We start from the raw sequence: 23,477 nt of genomic DNA, 5'->3' as shown, positions 1-23,477 counted from the left end.
CTACCAAGGTAAGCTCTCCCTGCCAGGTCAGCGGCCAAATGGGTTTGTCTCTGCCTTTTCTCAGCTTTTTGAACAATTAAGGAAATTATCATCATAAGGGTAAAAGATAATAGTAGCTTCCTTCTTTGTTCCCATGACTTTCCTTTCCCTTTTGGGAATGATGGTACAGGTGGAGAAAGTAGAGACACATGTCTCACAGACCGTTCTTGTTTTCTTTGTTTTGCTTTGCTTTCACCCTCCTCAGTTAAAGAGTTCTATCACATAATACAAGAAAGTAACAACCTTAGTTTCTTTCAACTGGTCAAGAGTAGTTCACTGTCTGAAATCCACATCTAAGTTTTTAGGAGAAAATATCCTTACCTGTTTCTGCAATCCCCCAAAATCGGTGATTGTTCAAGTCATGTTTTGCATGCTAAGTAAATTTGTTTCTGCAGATGAGCTAGGTAGGGAAATAGATGCCTGAACTGCTGGCAGATACTTATGTTAGTCCACAAAGAAGTTGATCAAGCATGAATGAATACAGGCAGCCCTGATCAGCGGAGGGGCTAATCAAATTTTGAAGAACGGTGGAAATGAGCTCAGGTTTGAAGCTCCACCTGCGTTCCGTTGCCTTGACATCCCACACTCTCTCTCCCCTGACCTTCTCTGACCTTCTCTGGGGGGACTGCCTGGTGGTTAGAAACAAAGACTGTTGGGGAGCAGATCAGAGTCCTTTGCCTACCACACCCTCTGGACACACTAAGTCACAAACAAGTTTTTCTGTTTTAAACATTTTTTTATTGTGAAATATAACATACATACAAAAAAGCAATAAATTTCAAAGTACATTGTAACAAGTAATTTTAGAACAGATTTCAAAGTTTGGTATGGGTTATAGTTCCACAATTTCAGGTTTGTCCTTCTGGCTGCTCCAAGACCCTGGAGATTAAAAGTCATAATAACATAGTGATCCAGCAGTCATACTCATTTGTTAAATCCTAACTTCTCTGTTATAACTCCTCCTTCATCTTTGATCCTTCTCCTAATCTTTAGGGGTATTTGAGTCTAACTTTTCATGTTGGAAAGGGCTGTTGATAATACGGGATAAGGGGATAGAACTAGTTGATGTTCTGGAGAGACTGGCCCCTCTGGGTTTCAGGACTTATCTGGCCTAGAAACCATCTGGAGGTTGTAGGTTTCTGGAAAATAATCTTAGTTCATAGAGCCTTTGTAGAGTCTCAGAGTCCTAGGTGTTCTTTAGGGTTAACAGGAATGGTTTTGGTTGAGGTTTGGCAAACTGTGGTAATTAGCCACACCCAAGTTTTTTAAAGTCGCCAAGCCCTTACTGAAATTAACAGCCGTGTTGGTCTAGAAATGTTAAACTTAATTGTTTTCCATTTGTACAGGGGTAATGCACGGTATTAAATAAGGTCTTATCTACAAGGGTTTGATTACAGAAACTGTTAAGTCGGGGGAAACGGGAAGGGCACTGCAACTGAAGCTACATAGGCTGTGTCGCCCCTCCCAACGTGGCTTGTGGAACCGCCCCTTCCAGACACCTGACTTCCTGAACTGATGACCTGTCCCGTCTGGGCACCTGACTTCCTGAACTGATGACCTGTCCGGTCTGGGCACCTGACTTCCGGAGAACCGCCCCTTCCGGACATCCCCTGACCCCTTGCTTAAAAACTGCCCACGCCATCACCGGGGCGGTGACTCGCTTCCCTGCATCTTGGATTTGGTGAGCTCAGCCCGGGGTTGGAGAAATAAACCCGCCGGCTTTAAATTTCCCGGTCTGCCGTCCTTCATTCTCATTCTTTCGCCTCCTGAACCTTTCAGAAACTAATAAAGTATTCTCTAAATAATGAAAAAAAAAAAGATGCCAAGTCTGACATATAATAAGAAAAGAAAACTCCAAGTTCAAAATTAATATAGAATTAAATGTCTACAAAACAATGAGGCAACAGTGACTCACTTATACATTTATATAACTGAATACTTTAACAGAATTCAAAATTATAAAAGAAAACCTTAAAAATGTTGCAGCAACAAAACCCCACATGGATGTGGGATGCATTTTAACTTGCTCAATATGATAGGAGCTGAAGGTCTCCAGAAGTCGGAGAGCCAAGAAGCTACCGTGCGCTGGAGCAGGTGCCAAGAAGGCCAGACCTCCAGCCCTTTATCAACTTATAAAACTGAGCCTGTTCTTCAAGTCAGCTGACTTTGGCCCAAGACAGGAAACCCCAACAAAAGGACCGCCATCCTATTTTAATTTATCGCCAAACGCCTGTTCGGTTGCACTTTGGGTGGGAATGTATGACCCATCTTGGTTTTCAGCACTTCCCAAGCTCTTCCACTAGGGGCAGTGCTGAGCGCTCACCATCTGCTCCTGAGGCTCTAGACCCTAGAGAATAATCTGAAGGGACTAAGTGAGAATTTCTTTGAAAATCATTAAAAAATGATTGTGGATTTTGCGCTCTTCTCTGTAATATGTCTTTAATAAAAGTGCGATTTTTAGGAATAGGCTTTTATTTTTCCATAAGCTCAGGAAATAGAGCTCAGAGCAAAACAAGATCATCAGCTGTTGAACATTATTTGACTTTATATTGCAATGAATACTATGTGAGATATTTGGATTTTAGTATTTTTTCCCAGTGCCGAAATCTTTCCCCGGAACTTAGGAAAGAATAGTTTTCCAAGCTGTTCAAGTGAGGTTCCCATAAACCAAATCATGTTTGACATTTTGCTAATTAAAATGTTTCCTTTCGAAAATGTTATTTGTGTCAGTGCTTTGAATGCTCCCGCATTCTTGGTTTGGTTCACTTCTTTTCGGTGTATATTTAGCAACTGTAGCTTTTCCAACGTTTACAACAATTTTTTGTGGTTTATTTGTTTTGCTTAAATTATTTACTGCTCCAAGAAGGCCAGCTGTGCTTGCTTTGTTATTATTCACCAGAGGTATTCCATCACAGTTTGAGAAACGCAGGTGCTTAGAAACACCCAAACTCTGCTCCCCTAATCCCACCCAGCCCCACCGTCAGCTCCGGCCAGCTAGATGACGTCACACTAACTTGCCTTCCCTTGCGATGAGAAGGCCTCCACGTCCTCCTCTCCAATCCCTGGGGAGACCCAGCCTCTGCCTGCTTCTCATGCTTCACCTATTGTTCCTGGTCGACGGTGCCCTCTGCCTCTCCTCTTCAACCCAAACACCTCCGGTTCTGTAGGATCCAGCTGATGTCTGTCTTCCTCCACTGCAGACGTCCTCTGCGTCACCCAATCCTCTTTCCCTGGGAACCACACACTCAGAGCCTGAATGGCAAGTCTAGCATTTGATTTACAACTGCCTTTTATTTTTCTCTAATACAGCTTTTCTCCCAAACTAGACCCTAAGCGTCTAAGTAGCAGCAGTACTGTTTTACTTCTTTTAATCCTGAGAGTGAAAGATACCGAGCAGGAGGAACAAAGGCTAATTAATTCTTCTTTTCCCATTTTACGTATTGGCTAATCTAACTCAGTTTCCAGCTCCACTTAGGATCCTCACCCTCCATCCCTTCATTCTCATCGGTTGCCTTCTCCTCCCTATATTCTGACTTCTTCATATATAAAAAATTGGAAGATTTGAGATACAGATTTTGAATGAAAAAGTGCAGAAAGAGGCCTGGGAACATTCTGTGAGGTCCCAGATCATGTGAGTTCTCAAATTTTATTCTTAACAATCTAGTTTTCTTCACAGGACTTGTCATGGTTTGTATTAAGAATCTGTGTATCTGTTTACTATTTCCCTCACTAGACTGTAAACTCTATGAGGGCAGGGAAGGATCATGTGGCTGCATCATAAGCCCAGCATAAGTTCTGATGCATCTTAGGTGTTGAGTGCACTTATTGAATGAATGAAAGGAGCATCCAGGCAAGGGGCTTTAGCGGGACTGTGCCTTCTCCTTCCTCCAACTCAAAACCCTTCCTGCCCCTTCAGGCAGCACAAGATGTACAGAGAGCAGCAGAACCTCACATCCCTGGAACCCCCACTGCAGCTCCAACCTGAGGCCAGCTGGGTCCAGTTCCACCTGGGGATCAGCCGCCACGGGCTCTACTCCAGGTCCAGCCCTGTCCTCAACAAACTCCTCCACGACATGACGCACTTTCCCATCATCAGTGCAGGTGAAGTTCCCGGGATCCGGTGAGACGAACTGCCTTTCTCCCAGAGAGGCTCCAGGGCAGGGTATTCGAGAGTGATCGTGACACCCAATAGATGGAGTAGTACTTAAAAGAATATAGAGGGTGGTGCAGCAGTAGCTCAGTGGCAGAATTCTCACCTGCCATGCTGGAGAACCGGGTTCGATTCCTGGAGCCTGCCCATGCCAAAAAAAAATTATAAAAGGGCATAGACATTGATCTTTTTCCCTTTGAAATAGATCCTGCAACTGTAAACTCATCACAACCCCATAAGGGAGGCGTAAGGGGGTATTCAGTGCACTTAAAGAAAGGGGATTGCTTCCATTTATTGGGTGCTTCTTTTGAATCTGGCAATACATTCTCTCTGATATGGTGGCTGTATGATGTGAACATTATCATTGCCATTTTGCAGATGGGAATACTGAGACTCAGAGAGGTTAAGTAACTTGGCCAAGGAGGCCGAGGTGGAACTTGGATTCAGAGGCAGGCCAGCTGACTCCAGGTCTGTACTTTCAAGCACTAGGACAGTCTTAAGTGGCTCGGTGCATTATTAGCAGACCCAAAACTAGCATCGGTCTCCACCAGTGCTACCGACAGGTACTGCTGGGTGGTCCGTTGCAGGGCCAGGGAGCAGGGGTCCTGGGATGGAGCAGGGTGGGGGCTGCAGCCAACTAGACTCTGGGGGACCACTGTTGTAGGGTCCAGGCTTCCAGTCCACAACCTAGCCTCCCCCTCTGGTAGTCTGAGCTGGAGGTGAGACCCCCTGCCATGAGTGGTAGGGTGAAACACGCTGAAGTTCTCACCACCTTCTCCTCCTTCACAGACTACAGTCAGGACGAGAAAGCCTTGCTTGGGGCCTGTGACTGCACCCAGAGTAAGTTTCCTGGGCCTACCTCCACCCAGATGTCTCTCGCAGGACCTGGCAGCAGTGCAGAGGGCCTACCATCCTCTCCAGTGGGGACACTGTTCAGGAGTTAAAGGAGCATGATTCTCTGCCTCGCCCCTGGGAGCGCAACACTCCCCCCCCACCATTCCCAAAAAAAGAAAAGGCATTTCTGAGACACTCTTGGGTGGGACCTTTCTGGTCACCCTGCAGTCCAGGAACCAGCATCATTGGCATCGTCAGGGAGCTTGTTAGAAATGCAGACTCTCAGGCCCAGCTCTGATTTTCTGAATCAGAATCTGCATTTTATTTCCAGTGATTGGAATACATTTTCAAAATGGAGAAGCAATTGTACAAGACCATGATTTTCAACCCTGGCAACATACTAGGATCACCTGAGGAGCTTTAAAAAGTGCTGCTGCCTGGCCCCCACCCCAGGATGTGCAATTCAATTGCAGAGGGGGAGGAACATGGGTCAATATTTTTAAAACTCTCCGAATGATATTGGTGCAGCATCCACTGCAGTAGATGATGCACAGAATCAGAAAGACAGGAGTGGGGTTCAGCAGAGTCCACCCCCTGGCACCGCGAATGGCTGCAGATGTGCCTGTGCACTGAACTCCCCAGCCTTTGGAGCATCCACACCAGTATGCAGAATGCATGACAGAACTTTCCACATGTGCTGTGACACGACAAAGATTTGGAAGCATGCAGAAAAAGGGCCTGGGGCCTCCCAGTTCTTTAACTCAGCCCCTCCATTTGCCATTTTATTGGACACAGAGGCAAGGGAGTCAGCAATTGGACTTCCATGAGGCTTCCAGGCAGGGCCAGGGTGAGGCGAGGCGCCTTGGAGGTAAAATGTCAGGAGATGGTGTCAAGGTCATGCAATTACACCCTGGGTGCCTCATGGACCTTATCCTAGTCCCAGCCCTGGCATACAGTCTTCAGTAGGGGGACATACAGATGAACTAACCAGTCTAATATAGTATAATGTAACAGGTGCATAATAATCATCTATATAGTAACAGTTGAAGAAGGAGTCCCTTCTTAGGGGATCACTCTTTAGTGAGTGTCAATGTAGGGAAACCTTCATCGTTGGACCTTTTCCCATTCTAGCAGAAAAAACTCTCTTGGGCCCCTGGACACATTCTCCATAGCTAAATACCATGGAGATTTAGTCTTCAAGCTTTATAAAGCAAATCCTAAGGCCTGGTGTGTAGGGTCTTAGTCATAAGAGAAAAGAGAAGAAACCAACTGGGTTGATTGAATTATCAAAGGGCCACAGCTCTGAGCTGAGACCCAGAAGCATCATTAACTCATTTTTTGCCCCGTCACAGTTGTGAAACCAAGTGGGGTCCACCTGAAGCTGGTTCTGAGGTTTGCGGACTTCGGGAAGGCAATGTTCAAACCCATGAGGTAAGTGATGCCTTCCTCCCCTCCAAGCCCGGCTGTGGGAGTTTTGACCACCAATCTCACCCCCGCAGTTAAGAAATGTGGCCTCAAATCTTCAGGCCGCTCATCAGGAGATGACTTTTTTTTTTTTTTTTTAGCAACCTGCCCAAGCATATGACTGGGCTGGTTATCATAATAATAATAATAAAGTAGTAATGGATAATCTTTATCAGATCCTTGCTAGCACCTATGCCACACCCTTTCCAGATGAATTCCAGTAGGCTCCAAGAGATCGGTTGAAGGTTTAAAATCTAAGTCTGTCTAGTTAAGTCCCACTGGAAAATAGTGCATTCCAAAGGAGAGCATGGCTTGGGAAGGCCCCTTCCAGGGGCCATTTTCATACCTGACCCCAATCTGACAGCAGCTCATGCAGTGGAATGAGGAGGGTTCAAACCCAGGCAGTTGGATCGCTAAGTTCCCACTACCACTATCGGGGTCCCTGATTTTTGGCAGGGTTAGGACCTTCTTTTTAACATTGAAAGTTTGCAGACCCCTACATAATAATCCTTGTTTTGATTGAAAAACTAGGCAATGAGGAAATTCTACCATGAAGTCAGTTATACCTTTACGTAAATTTTTATTTTATTGACCACAACTGCAACAACATGCTTAAAAGTTTTATAATGCTCTGAATGGGCAAAATATATGTATTCAGTCTATAGACAGAGCTTGGGGTGAGTCTGGATTTCCAGACCCCAAAAGGTCTGCAGCGCTCAGGTTGAGGAATCCCAAGGCAGGACCCTAAAGCCTTAGCCCAGTGGATATTCCAACTGGAGGTGACATGCACAAGAGAGAAGAGAGGTTTCTATTACCCCAGTCACATTCTCCTCCAGAGTGCACCGTCTTCCAGTGGAACCGGATTAGATTGATTTAGATTCCAAACCTGCCACCAGCTGAGGAGAGGTCTTTTGAAAGGCCCCGCCGATGAGACTGGTGGGAAGGCTCAGCGGGATGAGTCCTGACCATAGAGTCACTCCCCTTAGCTCCAGTCCCTGCACTGCTTTGGTAGAAGCACCCCCTTAAGCAGGGGTTTGGGGTAGATCATCTGCATGTTAGAATCACTGGGAGAGCCCTACAAAATCCTGATGCCTGAGACCCAACCTAGAGAGCCTGATGGGAGGACACTGGGGGCTCTCCCTAGAGCCCAGTACCCAACCGAGCTTGAAAACTGTAGCTGTATGAGAAGATCCCCCATTTTTCCCATGTGAAAATCCAAAACCCTAATTGTTTGGTCTTGAAGCCCTGGACACACTCTCCATAGCTAGACAGCATAGAGATTTACCCCCACAGGCTTCCTAAAGCACATCCCAGTGCTGGTCTTTAGGTTGTGTCAAATAAGAGAAGAGAAACCAGCTGTGTTTATTGCATTAACAAAGGGTCACTGCCCTGAGCGTAGCCCGGTAAACATCATTAACTCACCCTTTAAATATATAATTTCTCAGAGTTGTGGGAAACAATCGAATGTCTGCTTATATTAGCTGAATGATTAAAATCCAATTGCATAAAACAATACATAGATTTAGAGATATTGCTTCCCCCCCTCCCCCACTCCTACATTTCACCTGTCAAAACTTTTTGACACTGGTCATCATGCCCACTAGAGTCAAGACTTGCGGTCATTGATTTCCCTTTTCCCACCATCACCACCAACCTTTCTTAGCCAGTTCAGTCAGCTAACAAAGCCAGAACCGAGGGAAGTCATTTCAGGTTGACGTATCTGCCCCAGACAAAGGAAGTCATTGAAAAGGGGCCCCTTTTCAATGATTTGAGAGTCTGTGCAAAGACTTGAATATAAAGAGATGATCTCATCTAATATTCAGACATATGAAGTACTAAACACACAGCAATTGTGTTCCTTTTCAAAGAGAGATGTAGCTGTGGGCACACAGGGCAATTAGTGGAAGTGGGACAAGCTGGACAGCTGAGTAGAGAGCCTCCGGGCTGGTTCTCACCAGTTGTGGTATTTTAAATGATTGCTTTGGTTAGTCATGCATGTTTAATGTATATTCATAACAGAGTACAGGTTAGAGAGAGGATGCTTCAGTGCATAGGAACACAGATGTAAAAACACAAGAAGTTCATGAGAAGCATAAAAATAATGATAAATCCGCAAATTCATCACAAATCACCAGATACATAGATGGCCGTCACTGTGCCTTCTGTGGCACATTAGGATGGCTGTAATTTTTAGATGCTAGAAGCTCATGTAGAATGGTTGAGCTCCACTTCCACTTTCCATGTACCAGGGAGATAAAATCACTTGGACCTGAAGTGTTTGTTTACAAAAACATGTAAGAAGTAACAGCCTAGAGCTTCTGCTCTACCTTGTCAGTTAGACTCAGAATACAAAAATGGCTAAAATTAGCTAGTATTTTTCCCAAACATAATGCACAAATTTCCAACCTTAGGTCAGAAAGGGGATTTTACCTATTCTTATGCCAACACCTAACCTACATATTTTACACACCTAACCTACATATTTTACAAAATTTAATCCCAAACCAAACAGTATCATTCAAAAATGTATTTCTTGAAAATTCATGCATTATTTTACTATAAGTAATTTAAAGCAAAGCATCCCTTATTAAAGAGGGAAAGTAAAAATTTACCTTGGATGAAATACATTATGAATACAATTAAATATTGTATATTCTTAAAATGTAATATCTACAATATTTGCTGATGTAAAATAAAAGCCATTTTCCAATTTTAAATCACTTTTTTATCATATACTATACAAAAAATGAGGAAATGATATTTCAGAAAATTTTAAAGGGGATTTGAGAGATTATATTCTTAGGAAAGGAATTTGAGAGTTAAGAGGAGATTGGGGAACATGGAAGTTTTCTTCCTGACCTAGGCTTTGGGTGATGGAGAAGCAGGGCTGGCCTGAGCACAGAGAGCTGTGCTGTGAAATGTGACTGTTCTTTTTAAAATAGAGCCCCTACTTTTTAAAAAAAAATTTTATTAATTAAAAAAAAAAATTACAAGAATGAAAAACAAACATTCTTAATATATGCTCATTCCATTCTACATATATAATCAGTAATTCACAGTATCATCACATAGTTGCATATTCATCATCATGATCATTTCTTAGAACATTTGCATCAATTCAGAAAAAGAAATAAAAAGACAACAGAAAAATAAAACAAAAAAACAGGGAAAATATTTTATACCATACCCCTTACCCCTCCCTTTCATTGATCACTAGCATTTCAAACTAAATTTAAACATTTGTTCCCCTATTATTTATTTTTATTCCATATATTCTACTCATCTGTTGATAAGGTAGATAAAAGGAGCATCAGACACAAGGTTTTCACAATCACACAGTCACATTGTTAAAGCTACATCATTATACAATCATCATCAAGAAACATGGTTACTGGAACACAGTTCTACATTTTCAGGCAGTTCCCTCCAGCCTCTCCATTACATCTTGGTTAACAAGGTGATATCTACTTAATGCGTAAAAATAACCTCCAGGGTAATTTCTTGACTCTGTTTGGAATCTCTCAGCCATTGACACTTTGTCTTCTTTCACTCTTCCCCCTTTTGGTTGAGGTTTTCTCAATCCCTTGATGCTGAGTCTCAGATCATTCTAGGATTTTTCTCAATCCCTTGGTGCTGAGTCTCAGCTCATTCTAGGATTTCTGTCCCACATTGCCAGGAAGGTCCACACCCCTGGGAGTCATGTCCCACGTAGACAGGGGGAGGGTGGTGAATTTACTTGTTATGTTGGCTGGAGAGAGAGGCCACATCTGAGCAACAAAAGAGGTTCTCTTGGGGGTGACTCTTAGGTCTAATTTTAAGTAGGCTTGACCTATCCTTTGTGGGGTTAAGTTTCATATGAACAAACCCCAAGACTGGGGGCTCAGCCTATAGCTTTGGTTGTCCACACTGCTTGTGAGAATATTAAGAATTCAACTTCGGGAGGTTGAATTTTCCCCCGTTCTCACCCTTCCCCAAAGGGGACTTTGCAAATACTTTTCAACTCACTGATCAAATCACTCTGGGATTCTTCGGAGCGTCACCTGGACAAACCAACAAAATCTCATGTCCTACCCAAGGTTCCATGTACTTATGGTATTCAACCATCTATCTACATAAGTCATATTAGGGGATGCACTAGTCAAAATATAAATTTTGTACCAAATAAACATTTTTTTGCTTTAGTCTCATACATAAGTTGAAATTTTAAAATATTAATTACCATCTATTTTTCAGCACCCTGCAGTAATGACATTCTTTTGTTCTTCTTCATGCAAAAACATTTTTTAAATTTGTATATTTAGTCACTATCATTATACATTCTAGGCATTCCTAGATTATATCATCTCAATCTTTATCATCTATCTTTCTTTATGATTTCAGTTATTCCCCCCAGCCCTCCTCCCTCTATCATTCTCACATTCAGCTTCATTCAGTGTTTTAACATAATTGTATTACAGTTAGGTAACATTGTGCTGTCCATTTCTGAGTTTTTATATTCAGTCCTGTTGCACAATCTGTATCCCTTCAGCTCCAATTACCCAATATCTTACTCTATTTCTATCTCCTGATGGTCTCTGTTGCCAACAAAATATTCTGAGTTTACTCACTAATGTCAGTTCATATCAGTGAGACCATACAGTATTTGTCCTTTTGTTTTTGACTTATCACACTCAGCATAATGTCCTTAAGGTCCATCCATGTTGTTACATACTTCATAACTTTATTCTGTCTTACAGCTACATAATATTCCATTGTATGTATATGCCACAGTTTGTTTAGCCACTCGTCTGTTGATGGACATTTTGGCTGTTTCCATCTCTTCACAATTGTAAATAATGCTGCTATAAACATTGGTGTGCAAATGTCTGTTTGTGTCCTTGCCCTCATGTCCTTTGAGTAGAGACAGCATATAGATAGGTCCTGTTTTTTAATCCATTCTGCCAGTCTATGTCTTTTGACTGGGGAGTTTAATCCATTAACATTCAGTGTTATTACTGCACAGATATACTTTCTTCTACTATTTTGCCTTCTGGATTTTATATGTCATATCTAATTTTCCTTCTTTTTACCTTTACTCATAGTCTTCCTTTCTACACTCTTCTCCACACCTCTCTCTTCTGTCTTTTCGTATCTGTCTCTAGTGCTCCCTTTAGTATTTCTTGCAGAGCTGGTCTCTTGGTCACAAATTCTCTCAGTGATTTTTTGTCTGAAAATGTTTTAATTTCTCCCTCATTTCTGAAGGACAATTTTGCTGGATATAGAATTCTTGGTTGGCAGTTTTTCTCTTTTAGTAATTTAAATATATCATCCCACTGTCTTCTTGCCTCCATGGTTTCTGCTGAGAGATCTGTGCATAGTCTTATTGGGCTTCCCTTGTACATGATGGATTGCTTTTCTCTTGCTGCTTTCAAGATTCTCTTTTTCTCTTTGACCTCTGACATTCTAATTAGTAAATGTCTTGGAGTATGTCTATTTGGATCTATTCTCTTTGGGGTACGCTGCACTTCTTGGATCTGTAATTTTAAGTCTTTCATAAGAGTTGGGAAATTTTCAGTGATAATTTCCTCCATTAGTTTTTCTCCTCCTTTTCCCTTCTCTTCTCCTTCTGGGACACCCACAACACATATATTTGTGTGCTTCATATTGTCTTTCAATTCCCTGAGCCCCTGCTCATATTTTTCCATTTTTTCCCCTATATTTTCTTTTTCTTGCCGGATTTCATATGTTCTGTCCTCTACTTCACTAATCCTATGTTCTGTCTCTTGAAATCTACCATTGTAGGTTTCCATTGTTTTTTCCATCTCTTCTACCTTCGCTTTCATTCCCATAAGTTCTGTGATTTGTTTTCTCAGACTTTCCATTTCTTCTTTTTGTTCATTCCTTGCCTTCTTTATATCCTCCCTCAATTCATTGATTTGGTTTTTGATGGGGTTTTCCATGTCTGTTTGTATATTCTGAATTAATTGTTTCAGCTTCTGTATCTCATTTGAATTGTTGGTTTGTTCCTTTGACTGGGCCATATCTTCGATTTTCCTTGTGTGATTTGTTATTTTTTGCTGGTGTCTAGGCATTTAATTACCTTAATTAGTTTATTCTGGAGTTTGCTTTCACTTCTTTTACCTAGGGTTTTCTTGCTGGATGAATTTGTTGTCTATCTGTTCTTTGACATTCAGTTCACCTTTATCTGGACTCAAGTTTTGTTTAACAGAGGAGAATTTTTCAGTTCTTGTTTCTTGCCCTGCTTGTATGGTGCCCCCCCCCCCCCCCCACTTAGGAGGGTCTACTTAGGAATATAGACCCCAGCCGGATTTTCCCACACCAAATTGGCCTCCTATCAGGAGGAAAGAGTCACCTGCATTGGTTTTCCCTGAGGCTGAGACCCAGCAGGTTGAAAGACTTTCCTGTGAAATCCTATTTTTCTTATTCTGCCCAGTATGTGGCACTTGTCTGCCTGCTAGTCCCACCAGCATAGGATGATGCAGTACCTTTAACTTTGGCAGACTCTCCCTGCTGGGGATGTGGTGGAGACAGAGGAGAGGTTGTAGGCTGGTTTTAACGGCTTCAAATTACCAAGCCCTGGTGTCTGAATTCCTTGAGGGAGGGATTCCACCTGAGTTGAGCTTCACCCCTCCCCTGGGGTAGGTACGGGCTCCAGACAAGCCCTCAAACGAGCTTGTTTCTGCCTATGCCTGGGGCAGTTGCAGCCTGAGAAGTCCTGCCGCTGCATCCAAAGGCAGTCAAGCCTTTGTAGAAACACAGCCACAAAAACCTGTTTCTTTCCTTTTTTTTCCCTTTTTCCATCAGCCCTTGGCGCCAGAGCAAAAATGAGCGACCTCCGCTTTGACCAGGTTCACCTGAGCTTGGGGCCTATTTTTAGTAGTCAGAATTTGTTAATTAATTCCACAATTGGCATTTGGTTGGGCTCAGTGCCTGCTACTTGGTAAAGTCTCTTTCCTTTCCCCTCTGGAAAGCAGCCTGTGGGGGAGGGTCGTTGGCCACCATGGCTTGGGGAACTCACAGTTCTGGGGGGGCTGGCCCGGTCCAGGGGGTGAGACTGGGGTACGCTGTGTGTCCGGTCATTGACGTGGCCTCAGGAGCTGTTCTGTACCGTTTCTGGTTATTTAGTAGTTGTTCTGGAGGACGAACTAAAATGTGCACATTGTTAACCCACCATCTTGGCCTGGAAGTCTAGAGCCCCTACTTTTGGCAGGACTTTGCTGGGGGTCCCAAAACTAGCTTGTGTATTTTGGTAAACTACACATCTCTGTTTCAAATGCTAGGACTCTTTATGCACAGCTTTCTGCAACAGCATATTTATTTACATTTAAATTGCTTTTGAAGGCATTGCATAGTCCCATACAGTGGATTATAAGATTTTTCGGAGGTCATCATTCTTCCACATTTATTAGTGTCTAGGCAAAGTTACCCTAGAGGCCAAAAGCTGTCCACGATGCCCTCAGTGCACTGGGACCTCCTTGCGAGAACACGCACACTTTGTCAGCCCCTTCACACTCAGCCGACACATCCAGGAATCCATTAGAGATTTTTTAAACTTATATGGGTCAATATCCTCTACAAAGGCCTTGCTCAGCCCTCTGGCTAGGTCCATTCCCGAGGGCCCAGGTTTCTCCCAGATGGTCCCATTTATTCCTCCCAATCCCCCAAAGACTCAGCACTTCTTCGTTCTCCAAATTTCAGACACTAAAAAGCACGTCTGGGGTACCATTCACTTTAGAGTCCTGTTCCACATCCCACTTTCTTAATCCCCAAGCCGCTGGGTCTTTACTACTTCTCATTCCACTGATCAGACTCCTCCCTTCTGCTTATAACTGTAGAATAATGTCTATTTTTTCCCTCTTGGCTGCTGGCTATTTTTGTTTTGTTTTGTTTTGACCAGCCCCTTTCACCAAGACTCAAATAGGAAACTTGGTGTTGCTTCCCACGGGACATCACAAGAAGCCTCGCCTCTAATTGCATGTCTACACCTAGCTAAGGGAGTCCTAGGCCATCCCTGTGTTGTCCTTCCACCATCTCTGTGTGGATAGAAAGCATCAAAGTGTCTTTTCCTTTCTCTCTTGGCCATGCTTATCAGCTCTCTTCTCAAGCTCACAGTTGAGGTCTGAGCCCAAGACATGATTCCCACCTTTCTTCCAGACAGCAGCGAGATGAGGAGACACCCGAGGACTTCTTCTATTTCATTGACTTTCAGAGACACAATGCTGAGATCGCAGCTTTCCATCTGGACAGGTAGGGCTCGGGCCGCCCCAGGGAGATACGTTGACCAGAAGGGCCAAACCCGGGAGAGGACACTGGGCAGACCAGGTGGGGCAGCCATGGCATTTCTTCCCTCTGGCTCTTTCTCTGCGTCATCCTTCAGTGATGACTTTAAACCCAATATGTCCCATGGATTGAGAAATGCAAGGTCTTTTAATAGCAATGAAAAGAATAAACTTTTAAAGAAAACTGACTTTGCCATTATGGTCATAATGTAGCACTCTGCTCCAGTTTCCTGACCTGAAAACAGGGAGAATGTACCCACTCCTGTTTGTGCAAGGAGGCTTAAGGCTGTGACATTAAAAGGGGAAAGTGCACAACTGTGCAAGTGAAATCATTGCCCTCCCCTCTACATGGGACATGACATCCAGGGGTGAAATTCTCCCGGGCTACTGGGAGATGACTTCCAGGGATGAATCCAGACCTGGCACCATGGGATCAACAATTACATCCTGACCAAAAGGGGTAAAAGAAGTGTAAATAATAATGTATCAGTGGCAGAGAGAGCTCAAATAAAGTCGAGAGGCTACTCTGGAGGTTGCTCTTATGCAAGCTTCAGGTAGACCTTGCTACCTATCATAACCTGCCAATCCCCAACCAGGGCCATTCCAGCCAATCCTAAAGAACATCTACGGCAATATATAAGATTCTACAAGGGTTCCAGGCACTAGAGTAACTTTCCAGAAACCTACAACCTCCAGATGGGTCCCTGGTCCAGAAAAATCCTGAAACCTAGCCCAGCCTCTCCAGAATATCAGATAGTTCCATCTCCCTACCCCATATTGGTGACAGACCCTTCCAATATCAAAAATTAAGAATTGCCAAAGCCCAAACACCCCTAAAAGGCATGGAAAGATCAAAGGTGATGGTGGAATTATACATAGAAGACAGGACTGAACAAATGAAAATGAATGCTGAATCATTAAATTGATATCTCTTTTAGTCTCCAGTATTTTAGAGCAACTAGAAGTAAAAAGTTAAAATTGGGAAATTGTAACCCATGTCAAAGTCTGAAATATATTCTACAATTAATTGTGGTGCTGTGCTTTGAAATTTATAGCTTTTAAGCCCTCTAGCCTCCTATATTCTGGAGTAGTGAGAAGGAAAAATCTGAGAGGATCATATGGTAGTCCATGAGACTCTGAGTTCTGTCCTGTAACCACTTGTTGAAAAATGCTTTGAAAGCTATTGCTTTTTTATTTCTTTGCTTTGTATATATGTTATACTATGCAATAAAAAAAAAAAAGAAAGAAAGAAAACAGGGGAAAGTACATTTCCTAAACTTCCTACTTCCCAGTGGTCCAGTCAGTGCCACTCCAAGTGCAGTCCCCTGGACTGTCAGCACCCAGGAGCTTGTTTGGAAATGCAGAGTATCAGCCTCACTCTAGACCTACTGAGTCAGAATCTGCATTTTAACAGGGGCCCCAGGAGGTTTGTATGCACATTAAAGGATGACAAAGCTTGGATGGTGGGAAGGTTTACTTAGCAGACTTGATGGAATAATTCCTTTTCTACTGCCTCAGACCTGGAATTGCCCTAGGCACTCTCAGTTCTGTGCAGCAGACATCCCTTAGAGGCCCCCCTGCTGGGTGTGGTCAGAAATGCCAGCCCATTTCTAATGGGTACTAACAGGATTGCTTCGCACTCAGATCTGAACAGGACTCCCTCTCTTTCAGGATTCTGGACTTCCGACGGGTGCCACCAACAGTGGGGAGGCTAGTGAATGTCACCAGGGAAATCCTAGAGGTTACCAAGAATGAAATCCTGCAGAGTGTTTTCTTTGTCTCCCCAGGTACAGTACTAGCCAAAGGAATATTCCAGGTCTGAGTATCTGGTAGGCCAACATGCCCACCATTACATTCGGCAGTTATCTGACCTTCCCAGGAGGGCTCCCCATTATTGGGATGCTGGGCATCATATACTCCCATCCCGGTCCACCTGAGCATAACACAAGATAACTGTGGTTGGGGAAATGTTTTGTATGAGATGTTAATAGCCTGTGTGGGCATTGAACAGGCACTGCCGACCCCCCTCCCTAGAATCAGATGTTATCCATTCAGGTTAACGCAGAACCTTCTAATCACAGGACAGGATGGAGTGAAGCCAAGTCTCATACTCTTTGCTCTGAGACCCATGAAAAATTGTTAGCCAGGATGCTCAGTTTAGTAGCAGTCACTGGCCCCTATATCTGGAAAAGGCAACATTTTCTTCTCCTGCCTTTCCCCAAGCTGTGATTTCAGGGTCTCCTAGTCCTCCAAAAGGATTTTCTAGGGCAGGAAGATTGCAGGCCTCCAAAGCCCTCCTCTCATCCTTCTCTCTCCTCCCTCATCCTCTAGCCAGCAACATGTGCTTCTTCGCCAAGTGTCCATACATGTGCAAGACTGAATATGCTGTCTGTGGCAACCCCCATCTGCTGGAGGGCTCCCTCTCTGCATTCTTACCATCCCTCAACTTGGCCCCCAGGCTGGCTGTGCCCAACCCCTGGATCCGCTCCTACTCGCTGGAAGGGAAAGAAGAGTAAGTTGGCCCCATGGCCACAAGGCCTGCCCACAGTCCTGCAGTCCAGTCCTTGGGACTAACCTCGTTTTAGCACCTCCAAAGCTGCCTCATCTCATATTGATTCTGGGACCAGCTGGCCTGTGTTTGTCCTCTCCCTTTAGTTGATTGATTAAATTATAAGAGCTAACTATGTATTCAACCCTAGATCTAGATACAGAAAAGGTCTAGTAGGAGGGGCTGACGAGTAACCAGATTATTACAACACAGAGCTACACGTGCTATAATAGATGCACAGGAGAAGCCCACGGGAAGAGAACCTGGCTCACCAGACCAGGCCCCGTGATCCAATCTTGTTCATAGTGGTATCCACAGCGCCTAGCAGTCCCTGGCAGATAGGAGGTGCTCGATTAATGTTAGTTGACTGAATGACTCAGTCTATCAATTAAGTCACTCTAATGCATGATAAGGAGAGAAGTAATCAGGGAAGAATTTCTTAGAAGACATGAGAGATCTGAAGGCCTTATGAAAGCTAAGAGCCAACTAGATAAAAAGAGTTTGGGGAGCATTCCAAGCAGAAAACTAGGTTGTGAGAGTAAAATGACAAAGAATAGCTCATAGGCAACACAAATGGTTCAGGAAAACTAGAGGACCGGGGCCCAAGGGGCTTGGTGAGAGATGCTATAAGGATGCAAGTGAGCAGCTCGTCACCAGCCTCTCCCCTGCCTCGTCCATTGCTCCCCTCTGGCATGTGGTATCCCAGCCATCAGTCTAGCACCAGGGCACATGGGTGTTTGGAAAACATATGATGAAAGCACCCAGAACCTTCTCACCACATGGAAATCTGTACCTCCCACGTGTCTTTGGCCAGGGTGTCTTCCTGAATGAACCAGCTGCACCCGCCATGCTGACAAGCTGCTCCCAGCCTGGGGAGAGCAGAGATTAGTGGGGAGGTATGGGGTCGGCCCCCAACACCTTGCCATTTTGGCTTTTCCAGCCCCAGGACTTCTTCTCACCCTCAGGTGGGAAGTCAATCCACTTTACTGCAACACAGTGAAACAGATCTACCCCTACAGTAGCAGCGACCGGCTCCTCAATGTCATCGATATGGCTATTTTTGACTTCTTGATAGGTAGGTGCCATCCTCCCAGCACCTGCTTAGGGCACATGGGAGGAGTGGGCTGTGCTGCTTGGCTGGGATTCTGTCAAGAGGACTGAATAGCTCCACACCACCCATGTACTCAGGAGTGGTAGAGGTCTACCAGGGCAGAAGTTAAGATACTCCCCTCTCTTCAAAGAATGGGCAGAAACTGAAGGGCTCCATTACTCACAAGAGGCATCTAACCCTGTCACCAGGCCAGCATGGGCTTCAGATTTGAAGCTATTTGCTCCTTTCTCCAAGTGAAGGGAAACCAGGCAGGCCACAGGCTCAAGAGACTGTAAACCCACCTCCAAGTCCCCAAAGGGACCAAGGAAGACAGTCACAAAGGTGTGATGGCCACCTTTGTATCTTTGTAAAGCCAATCACAGTCCTTACCCCAGCTACCATTCCTTTTGGGAGTGAGCTCCTGTCCGTGTGCTGTAATGGGCCCTCACTCAAGGATCTCTGGGTCTAAGAAGGCTGGCATCCATTGTACGGGAAGCATGAAGAGACCGTTTTGTACATGAGTTAGAATCCCTGGCAGGGGATGGCAAGAGGGAGAGACCTGAAAGCCTTAGATTTGAAAACAGTCCATATTGGGGCAGCTTGTGTAGCTTCCTTCTCCCTCTGCAACTTCACTAATACCCTGGAGAAGTGACAGGTTATAGCCCTAAATTCTGACTCATGTCTCTGACCTGCTAACAAACTTCCATCCCTAGAGAGAGCTCAGTTGGGAGCTTGTGTCCCCCAGCCTGATTGGCCCTTCCTGATTTCTCCCCTTCCTTATAGGAAACATGGACCGTCACCACTATGAGATGTTCACAAAATTTGGGGACGATGGGTTCTTTATTCACCTTGACAATGCAAGAGGGTAAGCGTTACCTCCAGTGTCCCGACACTGTTCTCTCCCAGCCCTAGCCTCTGTGCAGCTGCTCATGGGACATGAGAGGCCCCAAGAGAATGAGGGGCCCCATTGTCATGTTCCTTGTCCTCTTCTTGCCCTACTTTTTCCATTTCCTTTTTTCTCTTGATTTCTGCTAAGTACCATCGGATTCCTCTCCAGTCTCAGCACTCATGTGCTGAATAAAACAGACTGAGGTTTCCTTTTTTTTACTAGATGGTACACTCCTAGAGGCAGAGAACATGGCTTAGTCAATACTGGCCCTGTGAGTTGATGGATGGATGAATGAATGAATGAATGACCAAAGGAAGTGCTTGGTTTTAATACAGGGACTTTTATAAATTGATTTAGAAGAGAGATGGAGACTCAACTGCCATGATCATTGGCATTTTACTTGGAGCTATGATTCGAAAAAAGGTTGAGGTAGAGAAGAGAGAAAACATTAAAGAAATGAGAAAGACACTGGGTTGCCACCCATGAAAACCTGCTTCTTCTCCTAGGTTTGGAAGACACTCCCATGATGAAATCTCCATCCTCTCACCTCTTTCCCAATGCTGCATGTAAGTTTCCAGTTAACGGGCACTTAACAACTGTGATATTTCACCCTGCCTGCAACCAAGTTTGTGAGGTCTTAATCAAATTTCCATTGGTCTAGGATTTGGGGGGGTAGAAGAATGACATAAACCTCATTTCTTATACAACTACAGAATCTTCCCCAACACCTCAGATATTTTCCTCCTTCAGCATAGGATGAATTAGGATCTAATCTTTTAAACCTCTCAATCATTAACTTTAATCTTAAACCCTCTCCAATCACTCACTTTCGCAATGCCTGACAGTCTTTGATATTATTAATCAGACCCCTGCTTCACATAGCACTAATCTAAGCTTATAAATATTCCTATTTGTTCACCAACTAGGCAAAATCCTGATTAAAGTCCCATAAACCCATGTCAGTTTGAAAGTACTAAGGCTGTTGCCTGGCCATCACTCCTCTCTGGAGAACCTCTAACCTACTTCCATACTTCTCCAGTGTTTTAGCCACCCTTGTAAAATTGTCCACCTGCTCAGCTGCATTATCCAGAGCTAATTCTAAATAGGTGATTCACACCTAGCAAAACCATCTTGTTCATACCCAGCTGGGAAATTCAGAGCAGATCATGAATATTCTTAACATCTTGGGTTAGTTTAAACATGCTTCCCCATTTGCCTCCTTTCTCCTCCACCTGAGTAGATAGGCAGTTGCTGTTTATGACCAAAGACAATTAAGCTGCTTACACATCTGAGTCAAAGTCAGATTCCCATACAAAAAGAAACAGGAATCCTAAAGTCAAGATTGGTCCCATACTATTTTCATCCCTCTGATTTTCAAATCTAACAGAGAAATATTATAAAGTTGGCAAGGAACACATTGGAGACTGGCAGTACCTAGAGATTTGAGAGGGCAGTGGCTTCATGAATTCACCTCCTAGAAACTATCCCCATTAGGTTGAAATCTCCTTGGAGAATCAAAAGTATCACTGCACTCATTGATTCCCTTGGCAGTATCAAAGCAAGTACAAATTAACACGCTTCATACACTACGGGAGAACAGATAGCTCAACAAGCCCTTGATCAAAAGGCCATTGGAAAAAAGGCTAAAAATATTGGTCACTGTTCATTAAATCCTTTTTATCCTGTTCTCCATAAAATGTGCTTGGAAGACACAGGGAGAAGACTCCTAGGACACAAGCTATAGTAACTATTTGTGGGGAGGGGAAGTGAGTTCAAGCAAGTCATTTTCTCTGTATTTACTTATTTGGTTCCCATGACTTTTGTGCTTTCAGGATAAAAAAGAAAACACTTTTGCACCTGCAGCTGCTGGCCCACCCAGACTACAGACTCAGTGACGTGATGCGGGAGTCTTTGCTAAAAGACCAGCTTACCCCAATCCTCACAGAACCTCACCTCCTTGCCCTGGATCGGAGACTCCAAATCATCCTGAAGACAGTGGAGGGGTGCCTAAGGGCCCATGGAGAGCAGAGTGTCATAATCAGCGGCCCAGTAGAACAATCAGCCCCAGACTCGGACATGGCTGAAGTGACAAGCTAGGCGCTGGAAGAGACAATATTCGGAAAATACACCTGGGCAAGCAGTGGACTCCCAAGTGCTGACCACTGTTTCCTCACTTTCACCTGTGGCTGCTGGAGGTCATGTATCTCAATCTCAGGAAGGATATAGGGCATTGGGATATTTCTAAAACAGCAAGAGCCTTCCTCCCCCAAACCAGTCTAGAAAGGACCAAGTTAAGGGCTGAATCTGACCACAATATGTAGAATACCTCAATATCTTATTAATCCATTAATATATAACATTCCATTATTTTTTGACGAATTACAAATTTAAGTCTCTATCATTCGTCAAAAACACCAGAAAACAAAGAACAAAAGACTCCATATTCTTGAACTATCACATTCTTCCAACATATTGAAACCACTGCTTAATTTCCCATGAAATAAAAATTCTCCTCTCTATGTAAAACCTTTTCATGTTATTACTGATGAGAAACTAAAAAATGAAAAGGAATTGTATAATATGTGATTAATGAATAGGGGGGAGGGAATTCATTTTAGCCTTCCAAAAGTCAGATGAAGGGAAATTCGTTGAGTTTGAAAAAACTGCAAAAAAGAATTAATTTTGAGATCTATGAACATGGATTAAAAAAAAGCTCTCCATCTAGTGGTGACCTTTAAAATAACATAGCTACTTAAGCTAAACTAGCAGAACTTTCACAAAATGATATTCATTGGTAAGCTTTGTTTTCAGATGGAGTCAGGATGAAGTTACAACTCTAAACTTACGTCAACAAATTTTAGCTGTACATGTACACAAGAACGCTAGTTTCTACGTAAAAATTCCAGAGTAAAAGGGAGAGGTTCTTTCTTTTAAATTCCCATAGCTACAGTTTTTACTGGTAAACACTGAGGGATACCTTTGGAGAATTAATAAAAACTATCCTAGCCACTGCTCCCTAATGTTGTTTTAGTCCATTTAGAAACACACTGCCAGGATCTAAGAAAAATGCAAAAAGAGTTCAGCTACTATAAGTTTGGGGTTAGAGATAAAGCAATTTAAGAAACTGACATCGTGCTACTTCAGTTTTAAAATGTCAAAACTTAAAGCACAAAAAAAAACAAAAAAATGATTCTACATGAGCCACTATTTTAGAAGGAGAATTAAACTATAATCCAGACATCAACCCAGGAGAATATTCTTTAGTTATATATTATTTGTTTTTTGTTTTGTTTTGTTTTTTTGCATGGGCAGGCACTGGGAATCGAACCCAGGTCTCCAGCATGGCAGGCAAAAACTCTGCCTGCTGAGCCTGCCCAATTACATATTACTGACTCTAGATGTACCAACTCCAAGGGGTTGGGGGAAGAGATTACTGAACCTGGACAAGAAACACATTACAAAGCACAAAAATATAAGGAATGGTTTTCTAGAAACAACCTAACTTCATCAGATGTGAAAAAATGAATAGCGGGCGGGCCGCGGTGGCTCAGCGGGCAAAGTGCTTGCCTGCTATGCCGGAGGACCTCGGTTCGATTCCCGGCCCCAGCCCATGTAACAAAAACGGAGAAACAGAATACAATAAAACAAGAAAATGTTTAAAAAATGTTTCCCTTTCTTCCTTCCTTCCTTCCTTCTATCCTTCCTTCCTTCTCTCTGTCTTTCCTTTAAAAAAAAAAAAAAAAAAAAAAAAAAAAAAAATGAATAGCAACACATCAGTGAGTACAATTTAATTAACTCTGCCAGAGATTTGATGACTAAGCATCAGAAATAAGGATTTATTATTTTGCAAAATATGAAAACATATGTAAATATCTAAATATATTTATTAGACTTAAGCCAAAGAGTATGCTAAGCGAGGAATGTTTCCCAGTAACTTCTGGAAAGTTCCAAGGGAACCAGTCTGTCTTCAATAAAAAGGGAATCTTTGGTTTCTGATTTAATACTTCCCTTATTCCATGACTCAGTAGATAAAACAATCTGGTTATCTCAATTTACCCTTTAAGCAAGGTTTAGGTCCATTATTTGACTGACAAACTGAACTGGAAATCAGTGAAAATAAATGTATTACACTGAGTCCATAATTCCCTTTCACTTTCCATTCTTGCCAACCAGAGTATGACATT

The 23,477-nt window shown here is 43.3% G+C and overlaps 1 protein-coding gene across 2 annotated transcripts in view; it reads left to right on the top strand.

Annotated features, from left to right (window-relative positions):
* FAM20A (FAM20A golgi associated secretory pathway pseudokinase) overlaps positions 1-22,305 on the top strand; it is a 68,339-nt gene extending 46,034 nt beyond the window's left edge. The window contains exons 2-11 of one of the 2 annotated variants that reach the window (XM_077163673.1): positions 3,956-4,140; positions 4,979-5,029; positions 6,376-6,454; positions 14,642-14,734; positions 16,438-16,553; positions 17,098-17,278; positions 18,280-18,389; positions 19,188-19,269; positions 19,800-19,859; positions 21,126-22,305. In XM_077163673.1, coding sequence (XP_077019788.1) covers positions 3,956-4,140; positions 4,979-5,029; positions 6,376-6,454; positions 14,642-14,734; positions 16,438-16,553; positions 17,098-17,278; positions 18,280-18,389; positions 19,188-19,269; positions 19,800-19,859; positions 21,126-21,390 — 1,222 coding nt within the window. In that variant the 3' untranslated portion in view covers positions 21,391-22,305. The remainder of the gene's footprint in view (positions 1-3,955; positions 4,141-4,978; positions 5,030-6,375; positions 6,455-14,641; positions 14,735-16,437; positions 16,554-17,097; positions 17,279-18,279; positions 18,390-19,187; positions 19,270-19,799; positions 19,860-21,125) is intronic. The other variant, XM_077163674.1, reaches the window with a different exon arrangement.
* The last annotated feature ends 1,172 nt before the right edge of the window (positions 22,306-23,477 follow it).

The sequence above is a fragment of the Tamandua tetradactyla genome, chromosome 6, assembly GCF_023851605.1.
Source record: "Tamandua tetradactyla isolate mTamTet1 chromosome 6, mTamTet1.pri, whole genome shotgun sequence".
NCBI classification, from domain to species: Eukaryota; Metazoa; Chordata; class Mammalia; order Pilosa; family Myrmecophagidae; genus Tamandua; species Tamandua tetradactyla.
This window is presented reverse-complemented; position numbering and strand designations above follow the sequence as displayed.